This window comes from Bacillus rossius, chromosome 1 (genome assembly GCF_032445375.1).
Source record: "Bacillus rossius redtenbacheri isolate Brsri chromosome 1, Brsri_v3, whole genome shotgun sequence".
In the NCBI taxonomy this organism is placed as follows: domain Eukaryota; kingdom Metazoa; phylum Arthropoda; class Insecta; order Phasmatodea; family Bacillidae; genus Bacillus; species Bacillus rossius.
In genome coordinates this window covers 303,489,831-303,513,939 of record NC_086330.1, presented here as the reverse complement: position 1 = coordinate 303,513,939, position 24,109 = coordinate 303,489,831, and the positions used below count along the sequence as shown (strand labels likewise).

Below are 24,109 nucleotides of genomic sequence, written 5' to 3'. Positions count from 1 at the left end.
ACAGAAATTGAAGACTTAAATGACATCGTTGATAACCATCTGACAGAAAATGCTTCTGTTGACTGTCAAGACAGCGAAGAAGACGAAGATGGTGAAGAACCTATTCCAACGCAGGCAGAAGCAATTCAGGCGGTGTGTACCATAAAAAAATTTGTGTCTAGTTTCAGTAATGCTGAAGACCTTATTCCGACCCTGCACAAACTTGAGATGGACATTGAGCACTTTTGCAGACTCCGTTCAAAACAATCGCACATTTCAAACTTCTTCAAAAAGCTTTAAGTAATATTGATTGTATTTGACTAAGTGTGATATTGAAGGTAATTATTGTATAGTAACAATTTTTATTAACAATTTTGTTTAAAGTGCTGTTAAGGTTGTTTTTGTTTTACTGTCTGAGATAATGAAGTGCTCATTATTGTGTAAAACTTGAGAATATGTAACATTTGACTTTGTTTAGTGCATACTATCTGCTTATAATGGTATTTATAACGGTTAAATATTACAGTGAAACCTCGTTAATAAAATACCGGTTATTTCAAAGTTCGAGTTTATTCGAACACTTTTAATTCCCCTTCAGACTGGGATAGCATATTTAATGGCAATCAATACGGTTAATACGAAATATTTGTTATTATTAGGGATGGGGCGACCGAATCCAATATCCGCAGAATCCTAGGGATTCGAAGGTTCGGCGGGTCTGATATAGGATTCGTCAAAGGATTCGGTTTTTACTATTTACGGGAAAAAAATACAGTAAAACTCGCTTACGAGGTCCCGCATGGTAGGTTTTTCCGTATAAAGCGTTTAAATCGCTCGAGGTCTCGTCATTTACGCCATTAAATGTGTGATATAATGTCCGTTAAAATTTTTTCTGAAACTTGTCTCAAATAATGGCACACGTAAATATGAAGAAAAGACAAATGAACAACAACATACGAATAAATATGGATGATGTACCATAACTACAGTACAAACCCAATAGTTATTTTAAGATAATTACCATAAAAAGAACTAAAGATTCTTTGTAGAATACCATAATTACTACAGAAGCATGATAGCTACCATATTTGCACTATAGTTACCGTAACAACTGAGATGTATATTTACCGTGATAGTAATGTATTATTTATTTATGACATATTAAATTAAAGAACATTGTTAAAAAAAAAAAAAATGTTAAACTTTGATAAATACGGTTGGCAAATGTTGCTAAGAAATAATGCGATCTGAAAGAATGCAGTACTACTACGAAAAGTGAAAATGGTACTCGTGGATTTTTAGGTTATGGCAGTCTCTTTCGTTTTTCAGTAATATCGGCCGAAAATTAACGAGCGTACTGTATCGGAAGTCGGCAGAAATGCCGATTCAACTAAATATTGGCAAAATCGGCTTCTTCAATACAGCTCTACATTTAATGACATGAGTAAACATATTTCAGACTTCAGGATATTGAAAAAGACTTTAATTTCCATGTAGGTTTATTGTGTGTATGTTTTTTTTGCAAGTGTAAATTGAATGAAGTAAAATGTTTTTATTTTTATAACTTTCAATTGATTAAACTTTAATGACCAGTTACAGATATTTATGACACTAATTTTGAGGTTAAGCAATTTTACTAAAGCATTCCAGCCAAGCAGGTTGCCAGCGAGAGACGCTTCTCTTTTGCTGGAAACACTATCTCCAATCGTAGAGCTAATTTAACTCCTGAACATGCAGAACAAATTATTGTTCTGAATGATAGATTAAAGAATAGAATTTAATACTCTTGTGACAATCTCTCTCAGAATTATTGTGCTGAAAAGTGGAAATGTTGAAACAATGTGAATGTACTTTTCAAACAACATGATTTTTGTTGCTAAGTTTGTTGAAGCTCAGTAAGGACTCCAGAAAAATTGACAAGGGTGAAATTTTTCCAAAGATATGTTACATTTACACAAACATATACAGTAAACTCTCGCCAGTCCGTGGCCCGAGAATCCGAAGTTCTCAGAAATCCGGGGTATTTCCGAAGTGACATGATCGTTACTGTTTAGATGTATGTATCACTATTCTCAGTGCTGCATGGCCGCGCATAGCTGCTGCTTGGCCGCGCATAGCTGCTGCTTCTGTATTTGTGCTGCGCTGCACTGCGCTGCCAGAGTGGCAGCTATCTAACGGTACTAGCCCAGCACTTTCAAGGTCAACGTGACTAAACAATCGGTGCGGCGCCCAGCCTCTTCCTTTCAGTGTAGCAAAAATAGCGCCTGTGAAAAGGAAGCACGTGACGTTAACATTAAAACAAAAGGTGGAAATTTGCAAAAAGTTGGAACGTGGTGTAAAGGTGGCTGTAATCAGGGATGAATATGGCATCGGCGAGACTACGGTTTACGATATTAAAAAAAGTAGTGCTAAGCTTAAAATGTTTATGTTAAACAGCGAGTCGGAAAAAGGTTTTGATAATCGCAAAACACTCCACACAGCTAAACTGCAGGACTTGGACAGTGCATTGTACAAGTGGTTTTCTTTAAAACGATCGGAAGGTGCTGCCTTATCAGGACCTATGTTGATAGAAAAAGGGAAAGAGTTCTACGAAAAAATGAAGCTCACCGAACCGTGTACATTTTCAGAGGGCTGGCTAACTAGATTCAAGGATCGGCACGAAATTAGGAAGTTGGATGTGTCTGGCGAGCAGAAGTCGGCTGATGAAGATGCTGCGAAAGAATTTCGTACCAGTTTTGCGAAGCTAGTAAGTGAAAACTGCCTAACCTCCGAGCAAGTGTACAATGCGGACGAAAGTGGTCTGCTGTGGAAATGTCTGCCAAAAACAACATTAGCTGGCGGTAACGAAACTTCCGCGCCTGGATTCAAGCAAAATAAAGAACGTGTGACAGTACTCGTATGCGCAAATGCGGCAGGTACACACAGAGTAAAACTCACAGTCATCGGAAAGTATGCAAAGCCAAGGTGTTTAAAAAACGTCACTCACTTGCCTGTTGATTACAGAGCTCAAAGTAATGCTTGGATGACTGCTGAAATTTTTCTTGCTTGGTTCAATAATGTTTTCGTGCCGAGTGTAAAGGAAAACTTGAGAGAGAAAGGACTGCCAGAAGATAGCAAGGTCGTGTTATTGTTGGACAATTGCCGTGCTCATCCACTTGCACAAGAACTTAAGAAAGGCAACATATCGGCAATGTTCCTGCCCCCAAATGTGACAAGCTTGATTCAGCCTATGGATCAGGGTGTCATTCAAAATCTGAAAATGCTCTACAGACGTAATTTCATGAGGCAGTTGACAAACTATGATGGCAAAATAATTGAATTTCAAAAGAAATACAACTTAAAAGATACTATTTTTAATGTATCTTGTGCATGGAGTACTGTGAAAAATGAAACACTACACAAAGCTTGGCGGAAAATATGGCCTACAACAACAGTCTTAGATGTGACAGACGAAGAGGACAACGAGGAAGACTTCCTAGGGTTCGGAGGTGGAGACGTGTCAGGGCACACAGACAACACATACACGGAAATTGTACAAATGGTTGAATGTGCTGGCAAGGCAAATCCCTTAAACACACTGTCCATGACAGACCTAAATGGGTGGCTACAGGTCGACAAAGACATTCCTGTTGCCATGTCACTTACAACAGAAGAGATAATAGATGCGATGAAAAACCCCTCCAACGAACCTGAAAGTAGTGGGGATGAAAGTGATGAATGTAGTGATAACACAGACGTCACTTGGAATGAGGCTGCAGCTGCATGGGACACTGTTATAAAGTTTTCTGAGAGCAAGAAAAACTGTTTTTCAATATCAGAAGTAATGCAGTGCCATATCCTGCATTCCACTTTTCTTCACAAAAGAAGACAGGCCATTAGACAGTCCGACATTCGAGCGCACATGGTGATGCAAGAAACACAGAATCAGAGTCAGTCATCTGCTTCAACTTCTGGGACTGTTCATGTGTGTGCGAAAATCAATAATTAAAATAACGCTTTGGGTGCAGTTATACATATGTACATTGTTTATGAAAAAAGAGATTTGACAATTTGTATGTTTTGAATCCAAAACTTGTATGTGTGTGCGGTTTATACTACTTAAGGGCTTCAGAAAATCGGGGGTTGGCCATTTTGACCCCCCCGTCCCCCAACAAAAGAAAAAAGATTGGTTAACTCTTTGTATTAAATGTTTATAGTATTGTTCGTGTGTATTTGGCCATAAAAATAAAATACCATTAAATATTATTACTATTAACTTAACAAAAAGAAAACCTCCGACAACAGCGTGTAAACATGGAATGTACGCTGACCCGCCTCGCCATCCGGCCGCCGGCGCCACGCAGACGGGTGACAGACAGCTCACTCACTCGCCTGCCCGCAGCATGTCTTCCCCCTCCCTTCGTAGCGCTCGTCTACCGTCTGTCGCAAAGCAAACATTAAAGATTATCTAATGTACCTACGTTACAGGATACCACGTTATTTAAACCTGCCCGCCTTATACAAACTGTTATTTGTACGATTGCGTGAATAGTCACATCTTCCAGTTGTGAACTGTGAATAGCAACAGAAGCTTGATAGTCAAGACATGCCAGGGGCCTGGTTGATAAGCTAGAAGAATTTCTTGACTTGCATTTCTACGTGCCTTCTCTTATCAGTTTTAAAGTTTAAGGGCGCCGTCAGGTCAGCATGTGTGTTAGTGAAGCGGGATGATAAGAGCGACGCTCACTGATATTTATAGCGCGGTAAAAGGCTCTGAACTGGCGCGCAGTCATCTCGTTCCCGTCAGATAACTGTGAAATTTGAGCGGTGACCGTAACATTATATGGCGGGAAAATAAAGATAAAGGTGTAATGCCTTTTCCTCTGGTGCTTTCAAGAAATTTTTTAACGGTTTTTTTACACCTAAAACTTCAAAACCATGCCTTTTAGCCATTTTAACTCCTCTTAATCTGATATAAAAAAAAAACAGTTGGGCATTAGCAAATTCTTAAATGCTTTTCGTAAACAGACTCCAGTCGGATATTTAGAGTAGGTTGGAAATCGCGTAGGTTTTCCTGAAGCTCTGGGCACCGTGTGTCAGTGTGTGAAACATGTTGCCAGTGACAAGTTTCCTAGCTGTGCGCGGCACACGACTGTAGTAGTCATGCGTCACACGCCGGGAATGCTGGCCGGAGGGAAGGTGAGTATAGTTCATTTGCGGTAAAAATAAATACTCTAACCGCCCTGCTAAATTTTTCCATTAAAGAAATTTTGAAGTTTCAGAGATTTTCCAGCAGAAATAATGTTCTGTAACTAACAAACAAATTGTATCAAAAAATTAACGGTAAATGGCTGCCGTGGGGGGCCTTAAAAAAATGTTCATTTTACCGGGAATGGACTATACAACCTGGCTTTCGTCGCATGCAGTGTGGAGTAGGGGAGGAAGGATGTTGACAGTTTCACACGCAGAAAATGGCTAGAGGGCTGGAGAGAGGGAGAGAGATGGTTTGTTGTCTGGGAGGGAGAGGTAAGCCGTATGACGTCATGCATCCGCTGCCTTTGCAGCCGCCAGCCTGTCTAGACGAGATTCTCGCACTCCCACTTACGTCGCACAAGCTACTGCTGCCGTGTTTTTAAACGGACTGTCCAATTTTTTTTCTCTTCTTATACGAACATTAGTAAGTGCACTATAAACCAACACAAAATATATGCTGCATGTTAAATACATAATAGCTTTGTATAAGCTTTTATTGTGAGTTTTACCATTTTTTCCCCGATTATTTTTGTTTTGTGCCAAAATTTCAGATTTTTTGATGGTTCTAGTGTACAATTAACTAATGATTTTTTTTTTATTTCTCCCGTTTCTCTTTAGTTTAACTGGACTGGCCGTGTGTCTGTGAGGGAGTGGCCTTGAGTCTCTTGCCAGCTACGTATCGCTTCTCTCTCCCGCCCCTCCTAAATTAACTTCCCCTTATCAAGGGGCTTCCCGTTTCAGCGCACGCCACATTGCTACGCCTAGCTCTTTCACATCAAAGTGCGACTTCGGGTGCCATTAATTTAATTTAAGATGACTTTAAATTACTTTTTACACATTTTACTACCAACTTGAACAAATGGGTGTGTTAAATTTAATCAGGCCAGGCTGTAAATTTTCAGAAAAAAAAATTTCTCGGGTGCTTCATTTACTATGAATGGACTATACTGGTATTGCTTACGTACCATTCTGTTAACTTCTCAAGTGTCTTGTTTATTATGACGTCCTGTGGTAGTATTACATGTTCATTGACTACCATCTTATCTTTTAGAATTTTTTTTTGTATTTTAATGAAAATTTTTCAAAAATCCGAAGTTTTCAAAAATCCGAAGGTCATAAATCCCCGACACCCACGGATTTGCGAGAGTTTACTGTACTTGGTTATGTTAGTTGGATGATATCAGTTACTAATGAACCAATGGAAACAGGTAAGATTCAATGAAAAAAAATGTTATTTTTTTTCTAGCAGTGCAAAATGTAAACACACTCTGTAAAAAGTTACCCAAAATTAATAAGCCCACTTCATTTTAATACTTTATTCAAACATGATATTAAGTTTAAGATAAAAATAATTTCCCAAAAGTGTAACTGTACCACAAAAGCTCGAGCTCGCCTCGAAATAAATTTCTTAGGCTCGCAGACCTCTAGCTTATTTATAGAAAAAATCCTAACCACTAATCCGTACTAAAACTGAAATTTCTCAAGAAAAAATTGTTGTCTTTATATACACTTATACCAGAAATGTACCAATCTACATGTGATAAAGTCAAGGGACTTTTAGTGCAAGCAGAATACATCTCACTTACATTAGATATGTGGACATCATCTATTAAAAGATTCAGGTTTGGGTTCGAGATTCGGCAATTCCAGTCAGGGATTCGAGTTAGGATTCGGATTCGAGGAAATCAGGATTCGCCCCATCCCTAGTTATTATGTATTACGAATAGGGGTGTGCGGGATCCCGACGCTTCGGAAAAAAAGTCGGGAAAATAGGCTTCCCAAAATGCCGGGCGGGAATTTTATTACTCCCGAATTTTTCGGCAAATTGTTTAAAAATTTACAAATGTTTACTAATCATGTGAAAATGTTTTCTATCAATTCAAACTGTTTTTACAACAATATTTTTTATGGAATCGTACATTTTTGAAGAGTTTCTGTACTATTTAAACGCAAAACATCTTTTAAACGTATGCCGATCATAGCGACAGCTGTGGTGTGCAGTGAATTATGATAATCGTTTACACATGTCTAATTGGTATATAAAAAACGTACATGGAGTACCTTAAATATTGTATGCATTCATAAATATATTTCTTCAAGAGTACAAATTTGCAAGATACGTGAATAGTCAGTTATATAACGTTATTGCCGTCACCATCGAATACTTAACCTAAAACCACTGTGTGTCCTTAGACACAAACAAAACACATGCGCAATCCAACCTTTTCGCCAAAGATAAAAGAAATACTAGACGCGTTACATAACGAAGCGTAACCGTTCTCATTACTTGATAGCAGTGGCAATGTAGAGAACTGTATTGGCACTTTGAAAAATATGAAATCACGTAGTTTTACACCACTGCTCACGAGTATCTAAACATCTATGATTTTGCTTTGGGAGAAAAAAATAGTTGTTTAATGTTTAGTTTGGCGGGCTTTGTCGGCTGACGTTACTTTATTAAGGCTTGTGCAAAGTATCTGTTCCTATTTTCGATGCCGTTGTATATTAAAAAACACTAGCAGCCTACAAATAATGGAGGTCGCAACCGATCAACTTGTTACTTGTAAACCTTAAAGTGTTTGGAAGTATTTTGAACGTCTAGACAATAAATCCCTGGCAAAGTGTGTCTCGTGTGAAAATTTTTTGAGATGCGAGCATGGTAGCACGTCTGGATTACTAAGACATCTCAATAAACATCCCTCTATAAAAAAAGAATTTGAGGATGCTAAAAAATATGAAGTCGCCGCTGAAAAAAGGGCAAGTGAAGCAGACAAAATAGCAGCAAAAAAACAACTAACTTTGCAAGAAACGTTTAAATGGCCATCTCATATTAGAATTAAAAATTTGCTTTTTTTTTTTTTAATTTTCCCAATCCCGTCCCGTTTCCCGCGGAAATAATTTATTTTTCCCGAAAATTTCCCGCAGTACAAAAACCTATTCCCGCACACCCCTAATTACGAAGTAACCTCACGTCCGCTCACATAGTGTAGTATTGTTTTATTATCGGATAAACCGAATGAAATTTTAGAACAAGAATCGCACACTTTAATCACGTGCACGCAGCTTCACTATAATTCTGTTAACGGCAAATAATTTGTACGGTGAATGGTCTACTTCGAACAGCAAACATTTTACGACCACGTCTTGTTTTGTTAACAACCATATTTTTCATAGACAACGGAAAATAGTGCAGTGCTACAAACTGTAGAAAACGCACTAGAATGAACGCGGCTATTTAAAGGAAATTGCTTTTATTGAAATTAATACCTTGATTAGAAAAATATTTATTTGAAAGATAAATTTCCCATTTAAAGAATTTTACGCATTTTAAAAACAGAATACAAACAAGTAGAAGCCCACAATAACCTGAGAGTTACAATACAAAACCGTAACCACACGCCGCATGGGCTGTTCCAAGAACATGGCTCCCTTTACACCAATGAACTGCTCGCGTTAGCTGCTGCTGTTCCAACTGAATACCGCATCCCCCGAGGTGAACATGCTGTCATACGGGACTCATGGTGCATGATGTTGGGTTGGTCACTCTGACACTTTTTTTTATCTGTTTAATTTTGTTGAACTAACCAGCGTGCTGTAAAATGGCGAAGCGTAAACGGAACGAGTTATCTTTGTCAGCAAAAATGGAAATTTTAAGTAGCATCGACAATAGCGGTAAGTCTAAAACGGAAATCGCGAAAGCCTTCAACATACCGTTGTCGACTCTCTCGACGACAGTGAGCAAGAGAGAAAAATTAGAAGCAGCGTGCGCGAGTAGTAGTTGTACAAAGGGAAAAAAACGTATGCGTGGTCCTCAACACAAGGAACTGGAAGATAAGCTACTGGAGTGGTTTCATCAGATGCGGGATGGTAACATACCCATGTCCGGGCCAATGATCCAACAAAAGGCAGATTATTTTGCACTGACACTGAAAATTGATGACTAAGTGCAGTAATGGATGGTTGCAGCGATTCAAGGAGCGAAATAATTTGGTTTATAAAGCTGTTTGTGGAGAGAGTGCAGCTGTGGACAAAGATGCTGCACTTGATTGGCTAGGTTCTGTGCAGCCAGTTTTGAATAAATATGCGCCACGCGACATTTTTAACATGGACGAAACCGGAATTTTTTATAACTTGCTTCCAAACAAGACATGGGCCTTCAGAGGAGATTCTTGTCATGGTGGCAAACATAGCAAGGCACAAATCACTGTTTTGTTGTGCTGCAACCAGGATGGTAGCACAAAGCTGAAACCTTTAGTAATTTCAAAGTCAATGAAACCTAGATGTTTCAAGGGTATTGATACTGCTCGACTGCCCTGTGATTATGAAGCAAATGAAAATGCAGGGGTAACGAGTAAATTGTTCCAGTCGTGGCTAATCCAGTTTGACAGGAAGATGGCAACTCTGAACAGAAATGTTCTTCTATTGTTAGATCGTTGTGCAGCACATACAGCTCATGGGCTACAGCTGAATAATGTCACACTGATGTATACAACCAGCTTCATGCAACCACTGGACCAGGGCATCATTGCCACAGTCAAGAGGTTCTACAGGACACGTCTAGTGAAGTACCTCATTAGGCAGCTTGAGCTACAGAAGTCTTCTCAGCCAAGGTGGAATGTGTTGGATGCAATGAGGAACATTTCAATGGCTTGGAACAGTGTATCAACAGCAACAATCCAAAACTGTTTTGCCAAAAGTGGGTTTGGCAAAACAGATGAAAGTCCCGAAGATGAAAGTTCAGACCTAGTGGAAGGCTGGGAAGAACTTCAGCAACATGGTGCTTCTGGCAACTTCAAAGATTATGTTCATGTTGATGATAATGTGTATACAAAAGCTGCACCACTGAATGAATGTGAAAGTGAGCTGGACAAAGTTGTTCCAGTTGTATGTGAAGATGGAGAAGAAGAAGAGAGTGATGATGTGGATGACGACGTTCACGAACTTCCAAGCAGAAATGAAGCTTCTTCAGCATTAATTGTCTTGGAAAATGTTCTGGCTGCTAGTGATGTAGACACTGATGTCTTGTCTTCCTTCGACAAACTTTGCAGTGCAGTAAAGGACATTTATGCAACTAAAAAAGTGCAGAAAAAAATCAATGAATTTTTCAAGCCTCTTTAAATCTCTTTTTGACTAATTTTCGAGTAAAAAATCAATACTTGATTTTGTCGATTATTATTAATGTGAGCATATGCACCTGTTAATACAAACCACGTTAATACAAACTGCAAAATTTTAGGTCCCTTCAGGTTTGTATTAAAGAGGTTTCACTGTAATTTGAAAAAATTTTAGCATTTCCCACTTTTTACATATTCCTGAATTTACATACATTTTTTCGGGTCCCTTGAAATATGTAAAAAAATTGGATCTACTGTACTTTAAGACAGATAAACACCACAAGCATAGCCAATACTTTTTCTGCAATTTGTTACATTTCCACCTAGTTGCAGTTGTAAGAGTAAAAAAAGATAAGCAAGTGGTGAGATAGTCCGGGACACGCACCTCTGCCTGGGCGAGACGCAGTGTGGTAACCCCACGCGACAACACATGGGACAAGCTGCCCGGCCGCACGGTGCGCAGCCCCAGGTCCAGACGTGCCCACAGCGTCTCGTCATAGGCCACTCGCCGCCAGCGCCGGCACACCAGCGCACACCGCACCAGAGCACGCTTGGGTAGGTGCTTGAACACCATCAGCACCAGCTCATCCGACAGGCAGGAGAAGCAGTCCCCTCCTGCAACCACAGAACACCAGCCACCGTCCATCAGCGAACAATCGAGGAGTCAGGTCATGAGACGGTGTAGCATTACACAATGAGGATTTGTTATATACATATATTTTGTTGGGTCATAAGAATATTGATTAAGAATAACTTTGATATGAAAGATAATAATTATTTAATATGTAGATAAGGATTGTTCAGATCTGTTAAGAATTGTTATTAATTACTTTGGTTAAATTTCATGGAAAGTCTTAAAATACTTATTTCCTTGAGATACTTAATTATTAATTTGAGGGTTAACTCCAGTTCATAATAATTAATTTTGATATTTCATAATTAATGTCAGTAATTGTTTTGTTTAAAGCAGTATAGATTATAATTTTACAGGACATCATTTTTAAACAAAAGTTTTTAATATGGTATGAATTTCAACTTTGTTTACTAAATTTTGAACATTGTATTTGAATTTTTTGGGTAATTTTAAATTCTATTGGATATTGTTAGTGTAATATTTCGAGAATAGTCTGGAAGGTACAGAAGGAAGAGCGGACAGGCGCGACACTCCGGCGCCAGAAAGTTATTTTTCACTTTGTAAATGCGTGTTTGGGATTTACGCATCACGTTGTACGCACAGCTGTAGCAACCGTCTGGTAAGTTCTCTAGAGGCTACCAATAGCCAGCCAATCAGGGCGAGTTCTGGCGTCAAGTGATGTGCCCGTACGAATTTCCTTATATGGTCATGTTTAGGAATTATGTGTGCTGATTGGTCAGTTGGCCCACGTGGTTGCCTCCCTTGTTTTCGCTTTTACAAGGGAAGGTAATCTCGTCGAACAAGTCACTTGTTGCTCGATCGTCGCCGAAGTTGGTTGCGTCGTCGGCAAGTCACGACACAATATGAGAATTAACTAAGGGACAATTTAACGCATAGGGGCTGGGGCCAGGCCGTATTTTTTCAACCTAAGTTCATTTTTTTTCGGACTGTTTAACTAGAAATTTAGGCCCTAGGCGTCGGCATCGGCCCGACTTCGTGTGATTTCGGTCCGCGATCGACGGTACCTTGAGTTATGTAAATAACCAAGGGACATTACTAAAATATTTTTTTTTTTTTGGCGAGTGACAAGACTCCTCGACCATCAACGGCAAGATGTACGGTGCTGTGGTATGTATTTGGACATCATAAAAATTGGTATAAGAAAAGACAAAAAACTGTGCAAGTAACAAATTTTTCTAACTAAATTCATTTGTAAAATTGTGTACTGAGGCTATGTAACGATGAGAAAAAACATTTTTTTAAAGAAAAAAACAAAGATATTTTAATAAACTCTTTTATTTCCAAATAACGTAGAACCATCGTAATGAAAAATCCCTAAGGAACATTGTTTGTCTTTGTTTTGTTACGTTTCTCTGTGTGCTTAGCCGGGCAAAACATACAACGTAACAACATGGCGCCCAACGTGGGGCACGAATTTAGACACTACCTGATGATTAAATAAACATTCGGAAAAACAGTAAAAACTTATCAAGTAAAAGCCAATCATGTCTAAATTAACTGTGGTAATACCTTTTGGAACATCGGCAAAATTTTAACTTGTGAACGAGTGATTCGTGTGTGGATCGTGTGATCTCCGCGTCGTACTTGTAGACATCGACAGACGAAGACGAACGTGAGAAGCCAGCATTCACCCTATAACAGCGCGGGACGCCGTGGGAAAGGAATGCAACGAGAACTACATTGTAGAACATCGTAGAACAGCACTTCGCAGAACATTGTGAGACACGATTCCAGCAACATAAATCATCTCGGTACTTCGTGGGACAACGAGGGATGAATCGCCGGAAACAGCAAGTCTAAATGGGACAAAAACTTACATTCTTATGGTCTAAGTTGTTGTATTTATAATTGTTATTGTGAAGTGGTCGGTGCACTGTGTTTGAACTTCGCGCCGCGCCGCGGGCTTTGGCGCTCCTTCCCTTCCTCGTTTTCCCCCTCCCTGCGTCTAGTGCTGTGCTTGACTTCCCCTCTTGAGGTGTCTGCGCATGCGCGTTGCGCCTTCTGTTTTACTTAAAACTGCGTGTATTGCCTTGAAGGCTCTTCTTGTTCGTTAGCAACTCATGTAGATAGGTTGTGATAGCCAGTCGGTGCTGGTATCGCACTGAGTATGTAGGTCAGATAGTTAAATGTAGAGAGTGTGACAGCGGGGAGACTTCATGTAAGTGTTTGTAAGGTGGTGACCCTTACAGTAATGTAACTGGTAACAGCTAAACTCTTAAGGCATTCTAAATTGTTTATTCAGCCGTCACCTTTGAAATTCTATTTGGCATTTTTACCCTTTTCGTATTTTTTTATTAATTGCTTGCATCGCTACTTGAATTTTGTCTGACGTTTCTCCCCGTCATGTCGTTACTCGTGTTTAGGGCTTGTCTTTCGCTTTTACGTAATGTATGTAATCACGTAGTGTTAAATTGTTACATATTGTGGGTTTTCTCTTGATGTCATGCATTTCAATTAAGTTTCAAACTGCCTAGTGTAGGTTAGGCCGCGGTCGCCTGCATTAACGTTTACGGGTCTTGAAATGTCTAACGAGGCATTTGTCTGTGCTAACGTCATTCTCGGTCGCTGTGATGATTAAGGGTTGTCACTTGTTGACGTTAATTTAACAAGAAATTATTCTTTATTATCCAATACTATCCAATACTAACTGTCTAAAGTAAATACTAAAGTATTTGTAATATTGAAAATACGTTCACGTATTTTGCCGTGACGATTGTACTAGTGCTCTTGTTCTAGGGGATAATTACTTAATTTTATATAATTGTCTTTGTATCCCTTTGCTTATTAATCAGTATAAATTTATATGTAAAAGGTTGGTGTAATTGTATGAGGATTTATATGAGGCTTTTGCCCACGATTAAAACAAAATGTGTTAATTTAAATACTTGCTGATTTAACCTTTGCATCTATCCTTGGCAATTATTAATTGGATTACCCTTTTGAACACTGTTTACTCAGCTCAATTTATTTTATATAATTTTAAGGATTGTGCTACACGCGGTTGAAGGTTCTCGTGAAAGTACTTCACCTGCTGACACTTTCCTATGAAGCTCATGGAAGCCTTCAATTATTTCAATTTTTTTTTCTGTGTTTTTAAAGGGTTGTTTACGTTTTTTATAATAGTAAAAATAAAATGAGTACAGGCAGTCAGGATGACCTGACGGGTTTTCCTGAAACTTCAGGAATTTCCGACCCGAATTTGAATATTGAATTGGTACAGGAACGGTCAGAAAACATGGAACAATCAGAAAATGGTAGTCCAGTAGAGGTTATGGGGGGGTTAGATATATCTCTTCAAATGTTCGAAAAATTAATGACAATGATGCAAAACATGTCACAAGGTCAGATTGAATTTAGACATATAATGTCACAAGGTCAGATTGAATTCAGACATATAATGTCACAAGGTCAGATTGAATTCAGACATATAATGGAACAAAAATTAGATGCCACTGAACAAAAATTAATTAATACATTTGAGAGCTGATTTGATGTACTTAGGAATGATCTTAATAAACAGATCTCATCTTGTATCGGCAAAGTAAATAATTGTGAAGTGCAGATGGAGGAGGTACAGTCTAGATTAAACACATGTGAAGGAATAGTGGGCCCAGTTCAGGAAAATTTGATACAAACAGGTAAAACAGTTCAGGAGCATAGTAAAAAAATTTCTGAGTTGGTACAACATAGTGAGGGTGTACAAAACAAAATTGCCGAAAATCAAGATGATGTGACAGATTTACAGTTAAAAGTGGTTCAGGAAGTTAAGGGGAATTTTGAAGCTAATGTTGAAGGGACATTTACAGAAAGTTCAAAGGTGTGTGGCCAGTTGGAGAATTTTAGGTATGATGTGGGTAGAGAATGTTTACAGGAAATCGAGGAAGGGCTGAGTAAGATTAGAGGGAATGGACAGGGTAGCATTGGAGGTTCAATTTTGACTGTAGATGAAGTGAACACTTTTGGAGGGACAGTGCCTAAATTGTTTGGTGATGACCAAGGGGGTCACTCCGATACAATTTGTAACCAAATGTGAGAAAGTAGTTAGCTATTTTAGTGGTTCGGATGAGCAACAGCAGGGTTGCCATCCAGCTGGACCTCCAAAAATAGGGTGTTTTAGGGACTGACAGAATAAGAAAAGGGACCTTTTAGGGTCTTTTTAGGGACTGAAATTTTGCGGAAATCTTAACATTTCTAGAATTGTTCATACAATTTTATGGTCGAGTACAACAAATAACACAGTATTAACTCAGCATACCAAGTAATCCAGTATATAAAACTTGAGTCCCTGTTCTGCTACAACCAAAACCACAATAGATTATGTGTTCAATACCGTCATTAAAAGAATGGTCACCCTTCTCCCCAATGAGCAAAAATACAATGTGTGTATGTCATTCCATAATATTATACTTTATAGTTGAATTTACCTTGAAGTTTTGCGGTAAGAAAAATCAATTTCTTATTTTTCTTTTAAAGTCTTGCAATCTTCAGTGTTAGAAAATATTTAAGAAACATTTTGTCAAATATTACTAACAAGTAATGCAAATAAATTCTGTTTTTGATTATAAATTAATTTAGGGGAAAAAACATTATATATTTTGCTCATACCATTCCCTTTCCACCATAACTTTTATTCTGGACTTTCATAACCCCTTCAATCATTGCCTGCGCAAGACTTGCTTCTTCTTTTAAAGCAGCAATATCATTTGACTTAAGTGCCTCTTTAAGTCTTTTATTAGCTTCTGAAAATAACCTTTCAGCAGTTTTCCTTTTTTTCTCATTTTTATTTCTCAAATCTTTCAACTTCTCTTCAGCTTGGAAAATATACATCTTTTTTTCCTCCAACATTATAGTATGCTGCTCATCTTCAACCTTTTTTCTCTGTTCTTCTTCCAGTTTTTTTGCTTCCAATCCTTTTTTTGCTTTCTGCTCCTCTAAGGGCCGATATCATGACCTCCGGCTAAATCATCAGGTTAGCTAGCCTTCCGGTTAGGCTAGACTCCGGTTAACTAACGAGGGGTGTATTATGACCCATACTTAGCCTGCGGTTGGCTAACCGGAACCTGACGAAGCGTGTGGTGTACTATTGGGTGTGTTGGTAATGAAATAAACCAGAATTTTGAAACTTTTGTTGCAAGACAGTTTTTTTTTCTGGTAGAATGTTAGTTAGCTGTTTGTTTGTATTGTGATTCGGAATGTTTACAGCTGCAGTAAAGAAATATGCCGCGAACTTTATCTTGCAACAGATATAATTAAATTAACCAAAAACTACTTTGACGCCAAACCTGCTTTGTATTAAACCATAAAATTACAATTTACGATTCAAAACTGTGTGTTTTCAACTTTACTCTTGTATTGAAACTCATGATTTTGTTAGGTTACATATTAAGCCAAAACTAACGAAGTAATTCTATACAAACAAGTAAATAGGGATGACATTTTTGCTAGAGAACACTTATTTCTTTCATAAATTTATTTCATAATCAAATAATATAGACCCTGTTTTGGGAAAATACTTGTCGATTTTCATTTCACTGGTGTAGGTTTCATTTTTGTACTAATAGTTTCGTATCACGTATCTAAATTAATCCGATTCTGATGGAATTAGTTTGTGGTATAGGATGCTTGCTGTTTTAATTTAGTAGGTCGAGAGATCCTAGACATATTCACTGGGGAAATAATTATGATTGTAAAATGTATACGAAAGAAATACATTTTTACAAGACCTGACATAATTTGTTTGCATCGTGAGATGTTAAGGTATTTTGTGTTATGTACAGGATTTTTTAACATTCTAAATTAAAACAGCAAGTATAATGTAAAACAAGACCAACATATAAAGGGTCATGCCGAAAGGATCAAGGGATAAACTTGGGGACGGGAAACAGAATAATTCCAGTGCTGTTTTCGTTTTGCACTTGCGTGGCAGGTAGATAATAAGTACCTAAAGGTTTGTAAGATAGGGAAGGGATAATTGGGTAACATTTATTTTCACATTCAATTGTATTCATTGAATTAGAACCACGTCTGAAGTCGTATGAAGTGCATTTCATTCCCGGCATATGTCCACTGTATTACGAATAAAAATTCACAGATACAACTTCCACGAAAACACACATTTTATAGGTAATTATAACCCTCGTTTTGCAATTTTAAAATTCACTTATTTACACATATTCTTAAGCAGGAACATTTAAGTTTATAGGCCTATACATTGCATACATTTATGTACTTTGTGATCAATTAAAGTCAAATAATAATGCACTACTCAACGAGAAAAGAAAAGTGTGACTACACTTTCATGTCATGTAATTTTTTATAAAACTTTGACGAATACGGCGAAGCATTTTATATTTAGTAATAAATTATTCCATCGCATCCTGCAAATATTCAATAGAATTCCTCAAACAGTCATCATCACTATCAACAACTAACCTCGCCTGATACATCGCCATTTTATTTTCTGTTGCTTAGCCTCCAGTTAAGCAGCTAGCGGCCGGTTCATCCACCCGCTAGGTTAGCCGGGACTTTAACTGGAAGGTAGACGTTAACAGGGAGTCATAAAACCGAAATAAGAGCTAGGCTGAGGTTAAATTTTAGCCGGAACTTTAGCCGGGGGTCATAAAACCGGCCCTAAATAAGCACAATATTTATGATGAGTACACCTTGCAAGATTCAGGAGCTCTCTTATCACAGGTACCAAATGTGGCTTGTTGTCATATATTTTTAAAGCTGACTTTACAATTAACACAGCATTGAGAGTGTGTTCTGACAACAAAGACCTGTCTTCTGTTAAAATTCTCACTGAAGTTGAAAACCCTCTCTCTACATCTGAATTTCCATGTGATACTGCCAATGCAGCTCGACTACAGTTGAAACTGTTGGATACTTTGGAGACCCTAAAGCATTTTTTAATGTCGCGAAATGATACCAGTATTTGTCAATTCTTACATCACACTTGTCAATTATGTCTTTATCTGGTTCTGACTGCAATAACTTCCACTCATCAAAAAGCAGGTTTGTATTTATGTTCAATGGAAGAGTTGCTGATGGTAACAATATCAAGTGAACTCTGGTCTAACACTCTCTTGTTAGGCTGAAGACACTGAAAACATTTCAGTATTGGTTTAAGTAATGATGACTTTGTCATTAAATATTCTACAAATAGATTATAAGCTATATAGAAAGTACCTGAAATAAAATGCTACAAACAACTTGTGTTATACCAAGTTTGAGCATATGTGCCCCTCAGTTAATCTTCATTGGGGCTTAAGAATGTTTGTAGCATTGCAAAATAGGTCATAAGAATATTAAGAATAAGTTTGAGGTGAAGGATATTTTTTTTTTTTGTTGATATAGAGAACAGTTCAGATATGTTAAGAATTGTTATTAATTACTTTGGTTAAATTTCATGGAAAGCCTTAAAATACTTATTTCCTTGAGATACTTAATTATTAATTTGAGGGTTAACTCTAGTTCATAATAATTAATGTTGACATTTGATAATTAATGTCAGTAATTAAAGCAGTATAGATTATAATTTTACAGGACATCATTTTTAAACAAAAGTTTTTATATGAATTTCATCTTTGTTTACTAAATTTTTAACATTGTATTTGAATTTTTTGGGTAATTTTATATTCTATTGGATATTGCTAGTGTAATATTTTGAGAATAGTCTGGAAGGTACAGAAGGAAGAGCGGACAGGCGCGACACTCTGGCGCCAGAAAGCTATTTTTCACTTTGTAAATGCATTGTTTGGGATTTACGCGTCACGTTGTACGCACAGCTATAGCGACCGTCTGGAAGGGTCTCTGGAGGCTACCACTAGCCAGCCAATCAGGGCAAGCCCTGGCGTCAAGTGATGTGCCCGTACGAATTTCCTTATATGGTCATGTTTTGGAATTATGTACGCTGATTGGTCAGTTGGCCCACGGGGTTGCCTCCCTTGTTTTCACCTTTACAAGGGAAGGTAATCTCGTCGACCAAGTCACTTGTTGCTCGATCGTCGCCGAACTCGGTCGCGTCGTCGGCAAGTCGCCAGACAAATGAAAAATTATTAAGGGACAATTTAACGCCTAGGGGCTGGGGCCACGCCGTAGTTTTTTAACCTAAGTTCATTTTTTTTTTCGGACTATGTAACTAGAAATTTAGGCCCTAGGCGTCGGCATCGGCCCGACTTCGTGTGATTTCGGTCCGCGATCAACGGTACCTTGAGTTAGGTAATTAACCAAGGGACATTACTAAGTTTTTTTTTTTTTTTTTTTTTTTTCATCGGCGAGTGACAAGACTCCTCGACCATCAACGGCAATATGTATGGTGCTGTGGTATGTATTTGGACCTCATCCTATCAAAATTCAAAGATATCGTTAAAATTTGTATAAGAAAAGACAAAAACTGTACAAGTAACGAAGTTTTTCTAATTAAATTCATTTGTAAAATTGTGTATTGAGGCCATGGAACAATGAGAAAAAAAAACATTTTTTTTTAAAGAAATAAACAAAGATAATTTAATAAACTCTTTTATTTCCAAATAACGTAGAACCATAGTAATGAAAAATTCCTCAGGAACATTGTTTGTCTTTGTTTTGTTACGTTTCTATGTGTGCTTAGCCGGGCAAAAACATACAACGTAACAACATGGCTGCCCAGCCGCGGGGCACGAATTTAGACACTGCCTGATGATAAAAAAGTAAACATTCGGAAAAACAGTAAAAACTTATCAAGTAAAAGCCAATCATGACTAAATTAACTGTGGCAAAACCTTTTAGAACATCGGCAAAATTATAACTTGTGAACGAGTGATTCGTGTGTGGATCGTGTGATCTTCGCGTTATACTTGTAAACATCAACAAATGAAAACGAGCGTGAGAAGCCAGCATTCACCGTTTAACAGCGCGGGACATCGTGGGAAAGGAATGCGACGAGAACTACATTTTAGAACATCGTAGAACAGCGCTTCGCAGAACATCATGGGACACGATTCCAGCAACATAGATCATCTCGGTACTTCGCGGGACAACGAGGGATGAATCGCCGGAAACAGCAAGTCTAAATGGGACAGAAACTTACATTCTTATGGTCTAAATTTTGCATTTGTGATTATCATTGTTTAAAGTTTTTTTTTAAATGTGTTTTTATAAGGTTGTTTACGTTTTCTGGTCATTTATAATAGTAAAACCAAAAGAAAAATGAGTACAGACAGTCAGGATGACCTTGCGGGTTTTCCTGAAACTTCAGGAATGTCCGATCCTAATTTGAATATTGAATTAGTGCAGGAGCAGTCGGAAAACATGGAACAGCCTGCAAATGGTAGTCCAGTAGAGGTTATGGGGGGTCAGGTATGTCTAATCAAATGTTAGAAAAATTAATGATAATGATGGATAACATGTCACAAGAGATGCATAACATGTCACAAGGTCAGACTGAATTCAGGTATATAATGGAACAAAAATTAGATGCCACTAAACAGGAACTTACACAAGAAATTATACAAGTAAGACAAGAACTAACAAATACAGTTGAGAGCCGATTTAATGCACTTAAGAATGATCTTAATGAACGAATATCTTCCTGTGTCTGCAAAGTAAATAATTGTGAAGTGCAGATGGAGGAGGCACAGTCTAGGTTAAAAACATGTGAAGGAATAGTAGGCCCAGTTCAGGAAAATTTGATACAAACCGATAAAACAGTTCAGGAGTATAGTAAAAAAAATTCTGAGTTGGTACAACATAGTGAGGGTGTACAAAACAGAATTGTCGAAAATCAAGATGATGTCACAGATTTACAGTTGAAAGTGGTCCAGGAAGTTAAAGGGAAATTTGAAAGGACGTTTACCGAAAGTTCAAAGGAGGGTGGCCGGTTGGAGGATTTTAGGTATGATGTGGGTAGAGAATGTTTACAAAAAATGGAGGAAAAGTTGAGTAAGATTAGAGGGGATGGACAGGGTAATATTAGAGGTTCAGTATTGACTGTAGATGAAGTGTACACTTTTGAAGGGACAGTGATTAAATTTTTTGGAGATGATCGAGGGGTCACTCCGATACAATTTGTCACCAAATGTGAGAAAGTAGTTAGCTATTTTAGTGGCTCAGATAAGCAACAGGTAGAATTGTTTATCACTAAATTGGATGTGGATGGTGTTGTATTGCAATGGACAATACATAAGAAGAAGGAATAAAAAAAAAAACAAAAAAAAAATTATATATTTGCCAGTTGTGTATGTATTTTTTTAGAATAATTCAATGAAACATTATTATGAACAATCAGCTGTGCAATGTTTAAAGTATGTTTATGTTGATTTTGTAAACAAAGTAAGGTGATCAAGAATTTTATCATGTTGGACTAGTGAACGATAGTGAACATTTTGCATATTTTTGAAAGATTTATTTCCCATATTGTACACCATTTTTACCAGCAAGTACAGAACTGCATTTTAGGGGCTAGGAATAAGAGTGTTGTAGGAAGTTGATGCATCTAGATTAGAAGTTGTAGTTCATGAATTATCAAGTTTGAACAGTCTAGTTCTGATTTTGAAATAAGGGTTATCCAGTGGTTGAAGTTAATGATAATGGTATTGTAAGAGTCTTAAAATTTTAGAAGTTGTTTCTTTTGAATGAAATATAGGAAAATTTTGTGTCAACAGTTTTGAAGTGATAGTGTTGTCAAGTTTTTATTAGTGCAGATATGAAGAGTGGAGATATTGGTGGATTTGGGGGTCAAAGTAGTTGTTCCATGGGATTTGAGGAGTTTTTCCATAAGCAGCAGAGAATTATGGTAACTGGTTTTTAAAGGATTTTAAAGGAAATAATTTGTTTAGAGGTTATTTGTCGTCGTCGTCGTTGAGATTGGAAGTTTTATCGTCGTTAAGGTGGTCATGGAGACGTAATTCCTGGAGTTGAAGATTTGTTGTCGTCGTCGAGGATTCTGCCGAGGTGTAAGTTTTTGAAGATGTTGAAGTTTTTGTGTTTATTCATCGTCGTTGAGGTAGTCATGGAGACGTAATTCCTGGAGTTTAAGTAAGTTGTTCGGAGTTTTTTGTTGTTATTGAGGATTCTTCGTTGACCAGGGGGTGTCTGCTTGAAGCTTGTAGAGAAACCAGTTTCAAAGTTATTTGTATTTTGCACTGATGAGAGGGAGATAACCGTCTGTGAATAGTTGTTGACACTTTGTAGTAAGAGAGATGTTTTCAAATTTTTGGCTTTTTGACAAGGAATTAATATTGCAATATTTAAGAAACAGTTTTTTGAATTTATATATAAACAAGTGATTTAACTCATGGGGAATATTTTGCATATTTTTGAAAGATTAATGAACATGAAACTACAATGAAATCTTTTTGTTATGTATAACCTGTTGAAAATTCTGTGTTATATAATTGTGTTGTGTTATATGTTAAAGATTGATTTGTCACTCTTTGAACCTCTGTCTGAAGTTTTTTTTTTGTGTTGTTTTAAGGAAAGCAATACATAAGTAAACTGAAAAAAAATCACTATTCTATTGTAATCATGTTTGCTCATGTTTAAAACTTAAAACACATTAACTTTAATTTGGTATGGAGAATTTAAATAATTTTTTGTAAGTAATTTTTCAATGTTTGGGTTATAATTTTGTAAATTTGTTTTAAGGATTTATAATATGAAAAGTCATGGTTTGCTATTATTGTGTCAAGATTTGCATTTCTAATGTTGATGTTAATTTGTTACATTAGTTTACACTTTTGTTATGGTATGTTATTTCTTTTGTTTCAACAATTTACACTTTTGTACTTTTTGATTTAATTTTGCAAATTCAATCAAAAAGTAGGGGGGGTTATGTAGCATTGCGAAATGGGTCATAAGAATATTAAGAATAAGTTTGAGGTGAAGGATATTTTTTTTTTTTTTTGTTGATATAGAGAACAGTTCAGATATGTTAAGAATTGTTATTAATTACTTTGGTTAAATTTCATGGAAAGCCTTAAAATACTTATTTCCTTGAGATACTTAATTATTAATTTGAGGGTTAACTCCAGTTCATAATAATTAATGTTGACATTTGATAATTAATGTCAGTAATTAAAGCAGTATAGATTATAATTTTACAGGACATCATTTTTAAACAAAAGTTTTTATATGAATTTCAACTTTGTTTACTAAATTTTTAACATTGTATTTCCATTTTTTGGGTAATTTTATATTCTATTGGATATTGCTAGTGTAATAATTTGAGAATAGTCTGGAAGGTACAGAAGGAAGAGCAGACAGGCGCGACACTCTGGCGCCAGAAAGCTATTTTTCACTTTGTAAATGCGTTGTTTGGGATTTACGCGTCACGTTGTACGCACAGCTATAGCGACCGTCTGGAAGGGTCTCTGGAGGCTACCACTAGCCAGCCAATCAGGGCAAGCCCTGGCGTCAAGTGATGTGCCCGTACGAATTTCCTTATATGGTCATGTTTTGGAATTATGTACGCTGATTGGTCAGTTGGCCCACGGGGTTGCCTCCCTTGTTTTCACCTTTACAAGGGAAGGTAATCTCGTCGACCAAGTCACTTGTTGCTCGATCGTCGCCGAACTCGGTCGCGTCGTCGGCAAGTCGCCAGACAAATGAAAAATTATTAAGGGACAATTTAACGTCTAGGGGCTGGGGCCACGCCGTAGTTTTTTAACCTAAGTTCATTTTTTTTCGGACTATGTAACTAGAAATTTAGGCCCTAGGCGTCGGCATCGGCCCGACTTCGTGTGATTTCGGTCCGCGATCAACGGTACCTTGAGTTAGGTAATTAACCAAGGGACATTACTAAGTTTTTTTTTTTTTTTTTTTCTTCATCGGCGAGTGACAAGACTCCTCGACCATCAACGGCAATATGTATGGTGCTGTGGTATGTATTTGGACCTCATCCTATCAAAATTCAAAGATATCGTTAAAATTCGTATAAGAAAAGACAAAAACTGTACAAGTAACGAAGTTTTTCTAATTAAATTCATTTGTAAAATTGTGTATTGAGGCCATGTAACAATGAGAAAAAAAAAACATTTTTTTTTAAAGAAATGAACAAAAATAATTTAATAAACTCTTTTATTTCCAAATAACGTAGAACCATAGTAATGAAAAATTCCTCAGGAACATTGTTTGTCTTTGTTTTGTTACG

At 37.3% G+C, this 24,109-nt stretch overlaps 2 protein-coding genes across 4 annotated transcripts in view; one reads left to right on the top strand and one right to left on the bottom strand.

The window, feature by feature from the left end:
* Window positions 1-24,109, bottom strand: part of LOC134527841 (S-phase kinase-associated protein 2) — a 111,582-nt gene that overhangs the window by 70,016 nt on the left and 17,457 nt on the right. For all 3 annotated transcript variants that reach the window (XM_063360790.1, XM_063360791.1, XM_063360792.1), the window contains exon 4: window positions 10,711-10,940. In XM_063360790.1, the coding sequence (XP_063216860.1) occupies window positions 10,711-10,940 (230 nt within the window). The remainder of the gene's footprint in view (window positions 1-10,710; window positions 10,941-24,109) is intronic.
* Window positions 18,571-24,109, top strand: part of LOC134527840 (uncharacterized) — a 374,694-nt gene continuing 369,155 nt past the window's right edge. Inside the window, exon 1 of the mRNA XM_063360789.1 lies at window positions 18,571-20,605. Coding sequence (XP_063216859.1) covers window positions 20,322-20,605 — 284 coding nt within the window. The 5' untranslated portion in view covers window positions 18,571-20,321. The remainder of the gene's footprint in view (window positions 20,606-24,109) is intronic.